Source organism: Mustelus asterias, unplaced genomic scaffold, assembly GCF_964213995.1.
Source record: "Mustelus asterias unplaced genomic scaffold, sMusAst1.hap1.1 HAP1_SCAFFOLD_2587, whole genome shotgun sequence".
NCBI lineage: Eukaryota > Metazoa > Chordata > Chondrichthyes > Carcharhiniformes > Triakidae > Mustelus > Mustelus asterias.
Genome location: NW_027592532.1, coordinates 33599 through 51718, shown reverse-complemented (window position 1 = coordinate 51718; position 18120 = coordinate 33599). Strand labels below are relative to the sequence as shown.

General features: G+C 52.6%; 1 protein-coding gene across 1 annotated transcript; it reads right to left on the bottom strand.

Moving 5' to 3' along the window:
* Window positions 1–792: 792 nt before the first annotated feature.
* Window positions 793–16017, bottom strand: LOC144489829 (sphingosine kinase 2-like). The gene is made up of 4 exons (XM_078207673.1): window positions 15295–16017; window positions 14384–14533; window positions 3104–3198; window positions 793–929 (listed from the first exon to the last, which is right to left on the bottom strand). Exons 1-4 carry the CDS (start codon window positions 15758–15760, stop codon window positions 810–812), a joined length of 831 nt encoding a protein of 276 aa, XP_078063799.1. The 5' UTR covers window positions 15761–16017; the 3' UTR covers window positions 793–809.
* Between the last annotated feature and the right edge of the window lie 2103 nt (window positions 16018–18120).

Sequence of the window (18120 nt, the reverse complement as noted above, 5' to 3'; positions counted from 1 at the left end):
CGAGAGAGGGGGGGGGCGAGAGAGGGGGGGGCGAGAGAGGGGGGGCGAGAGAGGGGGGGGCAGCGAGGGGGGGCGAGAGAGGGGGGGCAGAGAGGGGGGGGCGAGAGAGGGGGGGGCGAGAGAGGGGGGGGGCGAGAGAGGGGGGGGCGAGAGAGGGGGGGGCGAGAGAGGGGGGGCGAGAGAGGGGGGGCGAGAGAGGGGGAGAGAGGGGGGGCGAAGAGGGGGGGGCGAGAGAGGGGGGGGCGAGAGGGGGGGGGGGAGGGGGGGGGGGGTGGGGGGCGAGAGGGGGGGCGAGAGGGGGGGCGGGAGGGGAGTGGAGGGGGGGCGAGAGGGAGTGGGAGGGGGGGGCGAGAGGGGAGTGGGAGGGGGGGGCGAGAGGGTGGGGGTGGTGGGCGGTGGGGGGCGAGAGGGGAGGGGGGCGAGAGGGGTGGGGGGTGTGGGAGGGGTGGGGGGTGTGGGAGGGGGGGGCGGCGAGAGGGGTGGGGGGTGTGGGAGGGGGGCGGTGGGGGGTGTGGGAGGGGGGCGGTGGGGGGCGAGGGGGGGGGGCGAGGGGGGGGGCGGTGGGGGGCGAGGGGGGGGGGGGAGTGGAGGGGGGGCGGTGGGGGGCGAGGGGGGGGAGTGGGAGGGGGCGAGGGGGGGGGAGTGGGAGGGCGCGAGTGCAAACTCAAGAACACAGGCCATTCGGCCTTCAAGCCTGCCCTGCCATTCTATCTCATCATGGCTGATCGATGCTGACCTCTGCTCCTCTCCTCCTGCCACTTTCCCCCCCCGACCGGGATCCCAGTTGATGATTCCCACATTCCCCGCACCTACCCTGCATTGTGATTAACGGCAGCAGCCACGGCATTCCCAGATCCTGCAGGGAGAATCCCCACTGGCATCTCAATCGCTTTCTCCCAATCCGGTCGCTCCATCAACCCATTAATAACCTGGACAGAAAAACAACAAGTGGATTGATATCATCATCCTGTATCTGTCCTGGGAGTGTTTGATGGGGACAGTGTAGAGGGAGCTTTACTCTGTATCTAACCCCGTGCTGTACCTGTCCTGGGAGTGTTTGATGGGGACAGTGTAGTGGGAGCTTTACTCTGTATCTAACCCGTGCTGTACCTGTCCTGGGAGTGTTTGATGGGGACAGTGTAGAGGGAGCTTTACTCTGTATCTACCCCGTGCTGTACCTGTCCTGGGAGTGTTTGATGGGGACAGTGTAGAGGGAGCTTTACTCTGTATCTAACCCCGTGCTGTACCTGTCCTGGGAGTGTTTGATGGGGACAGTGTAGAGGGAGCTTTACTCTGTATCTAACCCCGTGCTGTCCCTGTCCTGGGAGTGTTTGATGGGGACAGTGTAGAGGGAGCTTTACTCTGTATCTAACCCCGTGCTGTACCTGTCCTGGGAGTGTTTGATGGGGACAGTGTAGTGGGAGCTTTAACTCTGTATCTAACCCCGTGCTGTACCTGTCCTGGGAGTGTTTGATGGGGACAGTGTACAGGGAGCTTTACTCTGTATCTAACCCCGTGCTGTACCTGTCCTGGGAGGTGTTTGATGGGGACAGTGTAGTGGGAGCTTTACTCTGTATCTAACGCCGTGCTGTACCTGTCCTGGGAGTGTTTGATGGGGACAGTGCAGAGGGAGCTTTACTCTGTATCTAACCCCGTGCTGTACCTGTCCTGGGAGTGTATGATGGGGGACAGTGTAGAGGGATCTTTACTCTGTATCTAACCCCGTGCTGTACCTGTCCTGGGAGTGTTTGATGGGGACAGTGTAGAGGGAGCTTTACTCTGTATCTAACCCCGTGCTGTACCTGTCCTGGGAGTGTTTGATGGGGACAGTGCAGAGGGAGCTTTACTCTGTATCTAACCCCGTGCTGTACCTGTCCTGGGAGTGTTTGATGGGGGCAGTGTAGAGGGAGCTTTACTCTGTATCTAACCCCGTGCTGTACCTGTCCTGGGGGTGTTTGATGGGGACAGTGTAGAGGGAGCTTTACTCTGTATCTAACCCCGTGCTGTACCTGTCCTGGGGGTGTTTGATGGGGACAGTGTAGAGGGAGCTTTACTCTGTATCTAACCCTGTGCTGTACTTGTCCTGGGAGTGTTTGATGGGGACAGTGTAGAGGGAGCTTTACTCTGTATCTAACCCTGTGCTGTACCTGTCCTGGGAGTGTTTGATGGGGACAGTGTAGAGGGAGCTTTACTCTGTATCTAACCCTGTGCTGTACCTGTCCTGGGAGTGTTTGATGGGGACAGTGTAGAGGGAGCTTTCCTCTGTATCTAACCCCGTGCTGTACCTGTCCTGGGAGTGTTTGATGGGGGACAGTGTAGAGGGAGCGTCACTCTGTATCTAACCCCGTGCTGTACCTGTCCTGGGAGTGTTTGATGGGGACAGTGTAGAGGGAGCTTTACTCTGTATCTAACCCCGTGCTGTACCTGTCCTGGGAGTGTTTGATGGGGACAGTGTAGAGGGAGCTTTACTCTGTATCTAACCCCGTGCTGTACCTGTCCTGGGAGTGTTTGATGGGGACAGTGTAGAGGGAGCTTTACTCTGTATCTAACCCTGTGCTGTACCTGTCCTGGGAGTGTTTGATGGGGACAGTGTAGAGGGAGCTTTCCTCTGTATCTAACCCCGTGCTGTACCTGTCCTGGGGGTGTTTGATGGGGACAGTGTAGAGGGAGCTTTACTCTGTATCTAACCCCGTGCTCTACCTGTCCTGGGAGTGTTTGATGGGGACAGTGTAGAGGGAGCTTTACTCTGTATCTAACCCTGTGCTGTCCCTTTCCTGGGAGTGTTTGATGGGGACAGTGTAGAGGGAGCTTTACTCTGTATCTAACCCCGTGCTGTACCTGTCCTGGGAGTGTTTGATGGGGGACAGTGTAGAGGGAGCTTTACTCTGTATCTAACCCCGTGCTGTACCTGTCCTGGGAGTGTTTGATGGGGGACAGTGTAGAGGGAGCGTCACTCTGTATCTAACCCCGTGCTGTACCTGTCCTGGGGGTGTTTGATGGGGACAGTGTAGAGGGAGCTTTACTCTGTATCTAACCCCGTGCTGTACCTGTCCTGGGAGTGTTTGATGGGGACAGTGTAGAGGGGGTTTTGCCTCGTGCTTACCTCGTACAGGAGTCCGTCCCCAGAGACGATGACGATTCCATCCCACTCGCACAGTTCGATGTTCTGGATGAGTTCCCGGGCGTGGTTCTGATGTTCTTTGGGAGACAGGGAATGCTGATGAAGACTGAACGGATTCCATTCACATTGAGACAAACAGACATCCTCAAACATTACAGGAAGGTGCCATTCAGCCCCTCCTTTCCCCTGCTGGCCCTGTGAACGAGTGATCCACTCCCTCCCCCCTCCCTCTCCATCTCTCTGTAAATCTTTCCCCATCGAGTATTTCTCCAGTTGCCCCTTTGGAAAGTTCCTGGGGCGGCATGGTAGCACAGTGGTTAGCGCTGCTGCTTCACAGCTCCAGGGACCCGGGTTCGATTCCCGGCTTGGGTCACTGTCTGTGTGGAGTTTGCATATTCTCCCCGTGTCTGCGTGGGTTTCCTCCGGGTGCTCCGGTTTCCTCCCACAGTCCAAAGATATGCGGGCTAGGTTAATTGGCCATGCTAAAAAATTGCCCCTTAGTGTCCTGGGATGCGTAGGTTAGAGGGATTAGCGGGTAAATATGTGGGGATATGGGGATAGGGCCTGAGTGGGATTGTGGTCGGTGCAGACTCGATGGGCCAAATGGCCTCCTTCTGCACTGTAGGGATGCTATGATTCTGTTGAATCTGCTTCCGCCGCCCTTTCAGGCAGCGCCTTCCAGATCACAACAACTCGCTGCGTTCACAATAAACATTCCCTCCCCTCACCCGCCCCCCCCTCACCCCCCCCCCCCCCCCTCACCCCCTCTGGTTCTTTTCCCGATCGCCTTCAATCTGTGTCCCCCTCTGGTCCCCGACCCTCCTGTCGCTGGGAACAGTTTCTCCTTATCGACCCCCGTCACAAACCCCCTTCCCCGATTCGGAACGCCTCGATTCAATCTCCCCCTTAACCTTCTCCGCTCAAAGGAGAACGACCCCTCCCAGTCTCCCCATCTCTCTTGGTGTGAACTGAAATCCCTTGCGTCGTGGGATCTGGGTAAAGGACGAGGCGGTTTACACACAGTTCTTTGGGCGGGGGGTGGGGGGATCCCCTTGCAACAGAGGCAGAGGGGGTGACCCCTCATCAAAGCAAAGTTATGAGGCAACTCGTGAGGGCTTGGAAAAATGGGACTGAGATAAGTGGCGAACCCCTTTTCCCTCTTGTTTGGGGCCGGGATTGAAGATCGGAAAAACACATGAGGCAATTAGATATTATTCTTCTGGAGGAGTTTAAAAACTCACTTCCAGAAGTGATAAGAACTCATGTTGAGGAACAGAAAGTTAAAACAGTGGGAAGAGCTGCAGAGATGGCAGATGAACACACATTGGTGCATCAATGGAAATCTAGCTTCTGACAACAATTTCATTCCGTCAGGGATAAAAAGCGGGAGAGAGGCAGGTCCTTCAATGCAAGACAACATGTAGATCACACTGGGAACAGTTTACCACCTGTGAAAAACAAAACCCAACCGGGTGTAAAAGAGGTGAGAGACCTCGGTGTTTTCACTTGATAAAGTGCGACTCACAAAGTGCTGACTTAAGAAAGACACTGGGAAAGAGGATGTGGTAAAAGAGGCTCAAACATTGGGATTAGTTAGAGCAGTGAAGGAAATCACGTGAGAAGTTAAGGGGGCTGAAGGAGTGCACAGCCTCGGCACGGGCTGGATGGTAAGGTAGCGCCTGATCTTTTCAAAGATTTCACCTATGTGGGTAAGGTTTACTCAGGTAGGACAAGGGGAGTTGGTAAATGTTAAAATATTGAGAGGTACGGGAGCTAGTCTGTCTCCAACAGTAAGAAATAATAATATTTGTACTCCTTCTGTAATATTGCCCGAGAGAGTGGTGATCTGTGGAACAAACGCAGAGGGGAGTAGTGTTCCCCTGTGGAGGATCAGGCTGGAAAGTCCAATCCAGACTGGGGGGAGTGATAGCGGGAGTGATGGAAAACTTGGCTATTCCAGGAATACAGTTTATCCTTGGAAACGATACAGCTGGAGCACTGGCGGCAGTGATGCCCACTGCAGTGGAAAAGCCAGAAAAAAGAATCCGGGAACTGAGGAGTTCGAAGAAAAATAGCCCGGAGTTTTTCCGGTGACAAAATCCCACAGCCGTGAGTTAAAACAGGAAGGGAGAACAACAGAGAAAGATGAAGGAGTTGAGGTTCGGTTAGCTGACACTCTGATGAGAGGGTAAAGGAAGTACCGAGGCAGGTTGAGGATCAGGCAGAGGTGTTTAGCTCTGAAAGATTGCTGGAGCTACAACAGAAACATGAGGCGATAAGGGATTTATATCATAAAGCTCACGTGGAAACGGAATCAGAGTGTATTCCAAAATGCTGTTGTCCAAGGATAAAGTCTTAAGGTGGAAATTGAGACCTTGGCTGGTGAGTGCAGATGAGAAACGGGTGGAAGTTCACCAGATGGCAGAACCATCTGGATTATATAAAGATATGACAGAATTTTGTCATACCTGTCATCATGTCAGATGGTAGGAAAGGCAAAGCCAGTGATAAAACCCGCACCTCTGACACCAATTCCCACATTTGAAGAACCTTTTACATGGGTTATAATTGTGTAGGTCCCCTCCCTAAAACCAAAAGTGGGAACCAGTATTTGCGAACCGTAATGAACGTGTCTACCAGGTTTCCAGAGGCAATTCCATTACGGAAAGTCAAGGCACAAAAGGTTATGAAGGAGTTGCTTTATAAGACCATAAGACATAGGAGCAGAATGAGGCCACTCGGCCCATCGAGTCTGCTCCGCCATTCAATCATGGCTGATATTTTTCTCATCCCCATTCTCCTGCCTTTTCCCCATAATCCCTGATCCCCTTATTGATCAAGAACCTATCTATCTCTGTCTTAAAGACACTCAATGACCTGGCCTCCACAGCCTTCTGCGGCAAAGAGTTCCACAGATTCACCACTCTCTGGCTGAAGAAATTCCTCCTCATCTCTGTTTTAAAGGATCGTCCCTTTAGCCTGAGGTTGTTCCCTCTGGTTCTAGTTTTTCCTCCTAGTGGAAACATCCTCTCCACGTCCACTCTATCCAGGCCTCGCAGTATCCTGTAAGTTTCAATAAGATCCCCCCTCATCCTTCTAAACTCCAACGAGTACAGACCCAGAGTCCTCAACCGTTCCTCATGCGACAAGCTCTTCATTCCAGGGATCATTCTTGTGAACGTCCTCTGGACCCTTTCCAAGGCCAGCACATCCTTCCTTAGACACGGGGCCCAAAACTGCTCACAATACTCCAAATGGGGTCTGACCAGAGCCTTATACACTCAGAAGTACATCCCCGCTCTTGTATTCTTGCCCTCTCGATATGAATGCTAACATTGCATTTACCTTCCTAACTGCCGACTGAACCTGCACGTTAACCTTAAGAGAATCTTAAACAATGATCCCAAATCCCTTTGTGTTTCTCATTTCCTCAGCATTTTCCCATTTAGAAAATAGTCTGTGCCTCCATTCCTCCTTCCAAAGTGAGTAACCTCACACTTTTCCACATTGTATTCCATCTGCCGCTTCTTTGCCCACTCTCCTAACCTGTCCAAGTCCTTCTGCAGTCCCCCTGCTACCTCAATACTACCTGTCCCTCTACATATCTTTGTATCATTGCAAACTTAGCAACAGTGCCTTCAGTTCCTTCCTCCAGATCGTTTATGTATATTGTGAAAAGTTTGTGGTCCCAGCACTGACCCCTGAGGCACTCCACTAGTCACCGGCTGCCATCCTGAAAAAGACCCCTTTATCCCCACTCTCTGTCTTCTGCCAGTCAACCAATCCTCTATCCATGCCAGGATCTTACCCTTAACACCATGTGCTCTTAACTTATTTAACAGTCTCCTATGTGGCACCTTGTCAAAGGCCTTCTGGAAATCTCAATAAATCACATCCACTGGTTCTCCTTTATCTAACTTCCTCGTTACCTCCTCAAAGAACTCTAACAGATTTGTCAGACATGACCTCCCCTTGATGAAGCCGCACTGACCCAGTCCTATTTTATCCTGCACTTCCAAATACTCTGCGATCTCATCTTTAATAATGGATTATTTAATAATGGATTACCCAGGGAGATTCAGTCAAACCAAGGGTCCACGTTTACTGCCAAATTATTTGAGGAGGTCATGGATAGTTTAGGATCAGACACTTTACACCGAGTGTGTACCATCCTGAATCCCAGGGAGCATTGGAAAGGTGACATCGGACCCTATCGACCATGTTGAGGGCTTATTCCCAGGATTACCCACCTGATTGGGATGAATGTAGCCCATTTCTATTATTTGCTATTGGAGATACTCCGAATGAATCGACTCCGTGTACTCCATTTGAGTTGATATTCAGACATGAAGAAAGAGCATCTTTAAAATTAATTCAGGAAAAGTTGGCAGGTCAGAGATCTCACAGCTGGGTTATGAATGTGAGAGAAAGATTACACAGAGCGGGTGAATTAGCGGGACAACATTTGAAGGTGGCCCAGCACCAAATGAAGCAAGCAGCAGATAAGAAATCTAAAGTTCATAAGTTTGCCCGTGGGGCTAAAGTACTGGCGCTATTTCCAGTGGTAGGAGATCCCTTCAAAGCGAGGTTTAGTGGTTCCTATCCGAGAAGAAGTTAAGTCAGGTGAATTATCTGGTAAAGATGCCAGATAGGGAAAAAGATCTACAGGGTATGTAATGTGAACATGCTGAAACAGTACTCCGACAGGGAAAGGGAGTCTCTTTTGGCTTTTGCTACCAGATAAACCTGTTGGACTTTAACCTGGTGTTGTGAGACTTCTTACTGTGCTTACCCCAGTCCAACGCCGGCATCTCCACATCAGGGGAAGGGAACCAGAGAAACAGGTATTAGTTACTGCCACTCAGAGTGAGGAATCCAATCCAGATGATTTGGATTTTGATGTGCCTCAGGGTAAAAGTTTAAAGTTTATTTATTAGTCACAAGTAAGGCTTACATTAACACCGCAATGAAGTTACTGTGAAATTCCCCTGGTCGCCCACACTCCGGCGCCTGTTCGGGTCAATGCACCCTAACCAGCACGTCTTTCAGAATGTGGGAGGAAACCGGAGCACCCGGAGTAAACCCACGCAGACACGGGGAGTGCGTACATAGTCCACACAGACAGTGACCCAGGCCGGGAATCGGACCCGGGTTCCTGGCGCTGTGAGGCAGCAGTGCTAACTTCTACAAATAAGTTGAATAATGAAGAAATCCTTACGGAATGGAATAGGGTAGTGAGCTATCTGTTCCAGGAACAGAGCACTGAATTGAAAGACTTGTTACACTGCTATGAGGATCTGTGTAGAAATAGAATGGGGAGGACGAATGATGTAGTACTTGAGTTTGATATAGGGAATGCTGTTCCAATAAAACAACACCCCTATCGGCTTAATCCTCTCAGAGCGTAGAGTCATAGAGGTTTACAGCATGGAAACAGGCCCTTCGGCCCAACTTGTCCACACCACCCTTTCTTTTAAAAACCCCTAAGCTAATCCCAATTGCCCGCATTTGGCCCATATCCCTCTATACCCATCGTACCCATGTAACTGTCTAAATGCTTTTTAAAAGACAAAATTGTACCCGCCTCTACTACTACCTCTGGCAGCTCGTTCCAGATACTCACCACCCTCTGTGAAAAAATTGCCCCTCTGGGCACTTTTGTATCTCTCCCCTCTCACCTTAAACCTATGCCCTCTAGCTTTAGACTCCCCTATCTTTGGGAAAAGATATTGACTATCTAGCTGATCTGTGCCCCTCATTATTTTATAGACCTCTATAAAATCACCCCTCAGCCTCCTACGCTCCAGAGAAAAACGTCCCAGTCTACCCAGCCTCTCCTTATAACTCAATCCATCAAGTCCCGGTAGCATCCTAGTAAATCTTTTCTGCACTCTTTCTAGTTTAATAATATTCTTTCTATAATAGGGTGACCAGAATTGCACACAGTATTCCAAGTGTGGCCTTACCAATGTCTTGTACAACTTCAACAAGACGTCCCAACTCCTGTATTCAATGTTCTGACCGATGAAACCAAGCATGCCGAATGCCTTCTTCACCACTCTGTCCACCTGTGACTCCACTTTCAGGGAGCTATGAACCTGTACCCCTCGATCTCTTTGTTCTGTAACTCTCCCCAACGCCCTACCATTAACTGAGTAAATCCTGCCCTGGTTCAATCTACCAAAATGCATCACCTCGCATTTATCTAAATTAAACTCCATCTGCCATTCGTCAGCCCACTGGCCCAATTGATGAAGCAGCAGGAAGTGGAAGCCATGCTACAAGAAGGCGTTACAGAGCTGAGTCAAAGCGAGTGGAGTTCGCCGATCATCTTGGTTCACAACGTGATGTTACTCAGCAATTCTGCGTAGATTATCGGAAGGTCAATGCTGTGACTAACCTGACTCGTATCCAATTCCAAGGCGGGAGGATTGTGTGGGAAAAGTAGGAGAAGCCACTCACATCACAAAGTTGGACTTAGTTTGCGGTTACTGGCAACTACCTTTGTTGGAGAGAGCAGAAGGAGTTTCTGCCTCTGTAACCCCAAATGGGCTATATCAATTTAACGCAATGTCCTCTGGGATGAAAAACGCAGCAGCTACTTTTCAAAGGCTTGTGAACAGAGTTGTTGCAGGATTGGCTAAATGCGCTGATGACTGACTGATCTTTCGCCATTCATGAACAGATCACATGGAGTGTTTGGCGGAGCTCTTCCAGAGACTACGGAAGGCAAAGTTGGTCATAAACTTGGCAAAAACAAAAACTTGCGAAGGCGCGAGTGACATTCTTCGGACAAAACATCAGATACGGACGGATGACACCAAGAAACGTGAAGACTAAGACCATCGAGGAATTTCCAAGACCATCCTCGAAGAGGGAAGTGCTACGATTTTTAGAATGGAGTGGATTCTACAGGAAATTTGTACAAATTGCGTCGCGTAGCGGCACCCTTGACGGACTTGTTCAAAAAGAACTTGAAATTTCAGTGGACAGAACAATGCCAGGAGGTATTTGAGAATTTGGAAGCAGTTTTAACCACAGCAGTTTTGAGCCACACCAAATTATGTGAAACCCTTTAAAGTTGTCATCGAAGTCAGCGGTGTCGGGATTGGAGCCGGGTTGTTACCGGAGGATGATTGTGGAATTGAAAAGTCAATCGGTTATTTTTTTAAAACTCAATATCCACCAGACAAAATATTCCACAATTGAAGAGGAGTTATTGAGTTTAGTAACGGCCTTACAACGTTTTAATATTTATGTTACAAATAATGCATCAGAGACGATTGTGTATACCGATCGCAATCCTTTGACACTTCTGGAAAGATTCAAGGACAAGAACGCCAGACTATTTTCTCGGAGTCTTATTTACAAGCATTTAATTTACAGATTGTAGACGTTACGGGTTGTGAAAATGTTGCTGCAGGTGCTTCATTGCGAGTTTAAGAGAGAAAAAATGAAGCCATCTGTTCATGATGGTGGTTCATTTCCTTTAAGGGGGGAAAAGGTGTGAAGTTGTTGAGTTATAAAACAATTGTAAGAATGCTAAGAGCAGAAAGCGTTGCGTGGTCTGTTTAAAACAAAACGGTGGGGGTGTTTTCTCTTCACTGAAGAGGTGGAGGTGCATGCAGTACACAGAGCGAAATATTGTGTCGCGAGGCGAGGCAGTCGTGCTCCCAAGATAACAGAACGTGTTTTTAAGTTTGAACCAATCAGTTTACACCGGGCATTGGAACAGCAGCAGCCTATCAGATTTGAATTTGATGTTTTGATAACCTGTAAACCAATCCGATCGTGGGGATTTTTGGTATGTCATCAGGGGTATAAAAGCCAGCTCCCAGCTGCCAGACAACCACTCCCTCTGCCAGCAACTGCGTCTGCTACAGTTCACAGCTAGAGAGCGACAGAGAGACACAGCCAGCAACTGTCTGCCAGTGTAACAGCCACATTTATGTCTTAAAAGAAATCCTCATCTCAATCGTAAAGGTACCAACAGAAGATAGTGAAAACAGAAGATAAAGAAGGTCCAATAAGACCATAAGACATAGGAGCGGAATGACGCCACTCGGCCCATCGAGTCTGCTCCGCCATTCAATCATGGCTGATATTTTTCTCATCCCCATTCTCCTGCCTTTTCCCCATAACCCCTGATCCCCTTATTAATCAAGAACCTATCTATCTCTGTCTTAAAGACACTCAATGACCCGGCCTCCACAGCCTTCTGCGGCAAAGAGTTCCACACATTCCCCACTCTCTGGCTGAAGAAATTCCTCCTCATCTCTGTTTCAAAGGATCGTCCCTTTAGCCTGAGGTTGTGCCCTCTGGTTCTAGTTTTTCCTGCCAGTGGAAACATCCTCTCCACGTCCACTCTATCCAGGCCTCGCAGTATCCTGCAAGTTTCAATAAGATCCCCCCTCATCCTTCTAAACTCCCAACGAGTACAGACCCAGAGTCCTCAACCGTTCCTCATACGACAAGCTCTTCATTCCAGCGATCATTCTTGTGAACCTCCTCTGGACCCTTTCCAAGGCCGGCACATCCTTCCTTAGATACGGGGCCCAGAGCTGCTCACAATACTCCAAATGGGGTTTGACCAGAGCCTTATACAGCCTCAGGAGTGCATCCCTGCTCTTGTATTCTAGCCCCCTCGACATGAATGCTAACATTGCATTTGCCTTCCTAACTGCCGGCTGAACCCGCACGTTAACCTGCGCATCCCAGAAAGCAACAAACCTGGTTGAGAGTGACTAGAAGTTCTATTTTTTTTGTTACGAAGTGGGAATTGTATCGAGCTAAACAGCATTCCATTAGAATCATGTTTTTCGGTTTGTTAATCGTTGAGTTAACCTGTTCGCTGTTAGATAAATGAAGTGTTACTTGTTGCTTTTACGGAGAGAGTGTCAGGGAGTTATTTTGATTTAAGCACTAAAAGTTGCTGAAGTGTAGATATTCTCACACACTCTTGTCACTCACGCACGCACACGCGAGCCTGGTCTTTGCTAGAGCTGTGTGTATAAACCAGCATGGAGAGAGAGAGTGCGGAGCTTGCATCATTACTCTCCCCGTCGCGGACGGATTCTCCGGGTTAATGAATACAGTTGGAAGGCTGGTCCAGCGGCAGCCAACATATCGAGGGCAGAAAGCAAGCTCGTGCGATGAATCAACACTCCCCCCACCCCCCCCCCGGTTCAGTGAAACAGGGTCTCCCAGCCAGAGGGGCGCAATACCCGAAACGGGCCAGAAGAACAGTGATGCCACACCCCCAACACGAGGCCCAGTCATTTCAGCCCAGTGTTTTTGACGTGATTGGATGTTTCCGGGAGCTACTCCAATCCAAACTTTCCTGGGGAGGATTCACGAGATCGGGATGGCGCGCGCACACAGAACACCAACACAACCACGTGTCCTGGACGAGAGTCCAAGGTGCTGGGCTTTCCCTCTGCCCCGGAATGCGAGCGTCTCGGTTAACATCCTCACTAACTTGAGACGGCCGATATATTTCCAAGTCAGGATGGTGTGTGTGGGGCTCGGAGGGGGAGCTTGCAGGTGGTGGTGTTCCCCATGTGTCTGCTGCCCTTGTCCTTCTAGGTGGTAGAGGTGGTGGGTTTGGAAGGTGCTGTTGAAGGAGCCTTGGTGAGTCGCTGCAGTGCATCTTGTAGATGGTACACACGGCTGCCTCTGTGCGTCGGTGGTGGAGGGAGTGAGTGTTGAAGGTGGGGGTTAGCGTGTCGATCGAGCGGGGCTGCTTTGTCCTGGGTGGTGTCGAGCTTCTCGAGTGTTGTTGGGAGCCGCACTCATCCAGGCAAGTGGAGAGTATTCCATCCCACTCCTGACTTGTGTCCTTGTAGATGGTGGACAGGCTTTGGGGGGAGTCAGGAGGTGAGTTACTCTCCGCAGGATTCCCAGCCTCGGACCTCTTGCCAAGGCACAGAATATAAATGCAGGGAAGTTAAGATGGAGTTGTATAAAACCCTGGTGAGGCCACAGCTGGAGCACTGTGCGCAGTTCCGGTCGCCACATTATCGGAAGGATGTGATTGCACTGGAGGGAGTGCAGAGGAGATTCACCAGGACGCTGCCTGGGACGGAGTGTTTCAGCTATGAGGAGAGGCTGGGGCTGTTTTCCTGAGAGCAGAGAAGGCTGAGGGGGGACCTGAGGGGGTCTGGAAGATGGAGTACAATGTTGGTAAATGTGAGGACATCCATTTTGGTCGGAATAACAGCAAAATGGACTATTACTTAAATGGTAAAAAATTGCAGCATTCTGCTGTGCAGAGGGACCTGGGTGTCCTTGTGCAGGAAGCACAAGGAGTTGGTTTGCAGGTGCAGCAGGTAATTAAGAAGGCAAATGGAATTTTGTCCTTCATTGCGAGAGGGATGGAGTTTAACAACAGGGAGGTTATGTTGCAGCTGTATAAGGTGCTGGTGAGGCCACACCTGGAGTACTGTGTACAGTTTTGGTCTCCTTACTTGAGAAAGGATATACTGGCACTGGAGGGGGTGCAGAGGAGATTCACTAGGTTGATTCCGGAGTTGAGAGGGTTGGCTTATGAGGAGAGACTGAGTAGACTGGGGCTATACTCATTGGAATTCAGAAGAATGAGGGGAGATCTTATAGAAACATATAACATTATGAAGGGAATAGATAAGATAGAAGCAGGGAAGTTGTTTCCACTGGCAGGTGAAACTAGAACTAGGGGGCATAGCCTCAAAATAAGGGGAAGCAGATTTAGGACTGAGTTGAGGAGGAACTTCTTCACACAAAGGGTTGTGAATCTGTGGAATTCCCCGCCCAGTGAAGCAGTTGAGGCGACCTCATTGAATGTTTTTCAGGCAAAGATAGATAAATTTTTGAACAGTGAAGGAATTAAGGGTTATGGTGAGTGGGCGGGTAAGCGGAGCTGAGTCCACAGAAAGATCAGCCATGATCTTATTGAATGGCGGAGCAGGCCCGAGGGGGCAGATGGCCTCCTCCTGCTCCTAGTTCTGATGTTTTTATGATTGACGTGTCCAAGATTACAGCTGTGTGTAGTCTCAAACACTGGGACAGATCCTCACGTGGGCCCTTTATCCAATGGAGATGACTGTTTTTTACTCATTAATAAACAGCCACGGTACAAACAGCTTAATAAGACCGACTAGATTGCACTACACCCCTGGGGACAGTGAGGGTGAATCTGCTCTGTAATCTGACCCAAGTCCCGGGAGCCCAGGCAACACACAAACCCCAGTCAAGGTGCTTTCTGCAGTTCGAGGGCCGTCTTACCGGTACAGATGAGGTTGTAGCTGATGTTCGCCTCCAGGATCATGGGGAGAATGTGCTTTTCACAGTAGCTCATAGCCAGGGAACGTCCACTGCGAGGGTTCACGAACAACAGGAGTCTCCGGGGTTTGGGAAGAAGGCTTGCGGTGATTGCTGTACAGAGATAGACACACACAATCTGTTAAAAACCACATCGACCAGTGACGGCTCCCTCACCACCCTCACCCACAGGGAGTGAGACTCCCGTCTCCCTCACTACCCTCACCCACAGCGAGTGAGAGACTCCGTCTCCCTCACTCCCAGCGAGTGAGAGACTCCCGTCTCCCTCACTACCCTCACCCACAGCGAGTGAGAGACTCCCGTCTCCCTCACTACCCTCACCCACAGCGAGTGAGAGACTCCCGTCTCCCTCACTACCCTCACCCACAGCGAGCGAGAGACTCCCGTCTCCCTCACTACCCTCACCCACAGCGAGCGAGAGACTCCCGTCTCCCTCACTACCCTCACCCACAGCGAGTGAGAGACTCCCGTCTCCCTCACTACCCTCACCCACAGCGAGCGAGAGACTCCCGTCTCCCTCACTACCCTCACCCACAGCGAGTGAGAGACTCCCGTCTCCCTCACTCCCCTCACCCACAGCGAGTGAGAGACACCCGTCTCCCTCACTACCCTCACCCACAGCGAGTGAGAGACTCCCGTCTCCCTCACCACCCTCACCCACAGCGAGTGAGAGACTCCCGTCTCCCTCACTCCCCTCACCCACAGCGAGTGAGAGACTCCCGTCTCCCTCACCACCCTCACCCACAGCGAGTGAGAGACTCCCGTCTCCCTCACTACCCTCACCCACAGCGAGTGAGAGACTCACAACCCTCCCACCCTCACCCACAGGTAAAGAGTGGCTGCGTCTCCCTCACCTGCAGTGCCCGGGCAGCTCCCGTCCCCCTCGCCGGGTAGCTGAATGCCGAGCAGAAGGCACTTGATTGCGGTGGCCCACCTCTCGGCCACGGCCTGGTTCTCCTGTCGGCTGGGCGCGCCGTCCACCCGGAAGGTCTTGACCAGCCTCTGTCGGCCCCGCGCGCTGCCCACCACCTTGCGTTTCCGGGGCAGATAGCAGTAGAGGGCAAAGTGGGCCGCCTCCTCCTCCGGCACCCCCTCTTCACCCCCCGCCTCCCTCAGCCGCCCTTCCCCGGCCGCCCGGGCGAGCGGCCGGCACTCCAGCACGTGGCGCAGTGGCAGCACCAGCCGCCGCTCATCCTCCGGCCGGGGGCTCAGCCGCTGGACGTGCAGCTCGCCCTGGGTCAGCGTCAGGGCGTAGCGGGCTCCCCGGGGACCCGCCGCCCCAAACTCCCCGTGCAGGACCACCTCCCGGGCGGCCTCCATTGGGCGGCGGGGCCCAGGGCCCACCCCGAGTTGGCGTCCCCTCTCCCCTTTGACCTGGGGGAGGGTCAAAGGTCACGGCGGGCGATCAGCCAACGCCCCGGGCTCTGGGGGTGGCACGAGGGGGGTGCTTTGTGTGGCAAAGTCACCCTCAGTGCTGCCCTGCAGCTTCCAGGGGGCAGGTCTGGCCGGGGAGGGGGGTAAAAGCTGCCTTTAGGGCTGCCCAGGCCAACACACAATCTCCATGGGACACAATCCACCCTCCAAAGCCGGAAGTGGCCGCCGGCACCTGATTGACAGCCGCCCCGGCCAATCAGCGCCTCCCGCCTCTCACCGGCCTGACCAATCCGAGCGCCGGGGGCGGACCCGGCCCTAAAGCCTCTTCCAAAACATTAATGTTTTTGATCTCCTCCCCGGCATCATCTTCCACCTTCCTCCCAATCAACTCTCAGCCCAGGGTTTAATGTTTTAAATGCCCCCCCGGGGGGGGGGGGGGGGGTGGTGTTGAGGGGGGAGGGGAGGGGAGGGCACGGTTGCTATGGGGCAATGGAGGGCGGCGGCCATCTTTGAGACGGGCCGTGTGATCATTTGGGGGGGGGGGGGGGGAAGTGGGAAGGACCGCCCCCGCCATCTTTGTGATGGGCGTTCTGCCGGAAGGAGGTGGACCCGCCTCGGCCATCTTTGTTGGTGGCATAAGGCCACCAGGCCGCCGCCGCCATCTTTGTAGGGGGCAGATCCACCCTCGAGTCACGCTGGTCGGATTCCATCTTTGTTGGGGCTGGTCCTCTCGTCAAGCCACTCTTACCTCCGCCATCTTTGTTTGGGGCAGATCCTCCTGGCAAGACGTGCTGGTCGCCGCCATCTTTGTAGGGGGCAATCCGTATGGTCCCCTATTCTTGCCCTCTTTTTAGGTCAAGCCAAACCAAGTAAACAAACTCAGATTAAGTCAGGACAAAGTAAAAGGGGCAGCTCCCCACAAAGGAGGGGGGAACAGCCCGAACAGAAATCAAAGCACAAAGGAAACTTAAAAACATCAAATTAAAATGTGATTATCGGGGTCGATAATGCACCCCAACCCCTGCGGTGCCCAGCGGGCGCGGAAAGCGTCAACCTCGCCCGTGGACACCGCACGCTCCCTCTCCAGGGACACCCGGCCGCGAACGTAGCCGCGGTAGAGGGGAAGACAGTCAGGATGGACGGTCCCCCCTCGATCGCCCGCAGCCTGGACCGGTAAATGGCGCGTTTCGCTAGGAGCAGGTTCACGAGGAGGTCGCCATCCCGACCCTCCCCCTCTCCGCACCGGGTGTCCGTAGATCAGGAGCGTGGGACTGAAGTGCAGACAAAACATCAATAAAAGGTTCTTCAGGAAAACATAAAGGGAGTGCAGCCTGAGACACTCAACATAGACATGGTCCACGGACTCCACAAGGCCGCAGAAAGGGGCAGTCTTCGGAGCCCGTGAACCAGTGAATCCTACGGTTGTGCGGAACTGCTGCGTGCATCACCCTCCACCCCAGGTCCCCGACGTAATTGGGGGCGATCCCTCCGTAGAGGGACCTCCAGCGGGGACCTCCGCCGCCCGGCGGCAACAAGGCCCGCCAAGGTGTATCCGGGCGGCAGGCGAGGAGGCGGTAGTGGAGGGTGTGCAGCAGCAGCCCGCGCAGGAAACGCCTCCGCGCGGTAGAAAAAGGCACGGAGGGCATTTCCGCGAGGCGGCTCAGGCTGTGGGGCACCTCACCCAGGGAGGGGGGCTGAGACTTTGGGCCAATGTGGAATTCCGCCCGAACAGGGGAACGCTCAGGCGGGATCCCACCGCACGCCTGCGCCGTCTCAAGTTTGCGTGCAGTTTCGGGGCCGAGCACGACCGTCCTAAGGTCTAGGATGGCTTTGGCCGCGCGCCGGACGGACGTCCCCGCGCGCTCAGCCAGCACGCGGGGACTCATCCAGCCCGCTCCTCCGCCATCGAGCACGTCCCCGATTCTGGTCCATAGGGATACATTTGGAAGTGCTGTGGGTGGAGGGAGTGAAATTGGACAAAACGTCGTGGTATTTCTTGTTTTAATGGGGATAAAGTTGTTTATTCTTTTAACCTCCAACATATTGCCCCCATTTTATTTGTCTCCCTTGGTGACTGAGGCCATTCAGCCCCTCTAATCATAGAATCATAGAAACCCTACAGTGCAGAAGGAGGCCATTCGGCCCATCGAGTCTGCACCGATCACAATCCCACCCAGGCCCTACCCCCACATATTTACCCGCTAATCCCTCTAACCTACGCATCTTAGGATTCTAAGGGGCAATTTTTAACCTGGCCAATCAACCTAACCCGCACATCTTTAGACTGTGGGAGGAAACCGGAGCAC

Coding starts and splice junctions, on each gene's coding strand:
- LOC144489829 (XM_078207673.1), bottom strand. CDS start 15,760: ATGGAGGCCGCCCGGGAGGTGGTCCTGCACGGGGAGTTTGGGGCGGCG. Junction 3,199..14,383: donor CTACAACCTCATCTGTACCG/GTAAGACGGCCC, acceptor TGTCTCCCAAAG/AACATCAGAACCACGCCCGG. Junction 930..3,103: donor GGGACGGACTCCTGTACGAG/GTAAGCACGAGG, acceptor TTTTCTGTCCAG/GTTATTAATGGGTTGATGGA.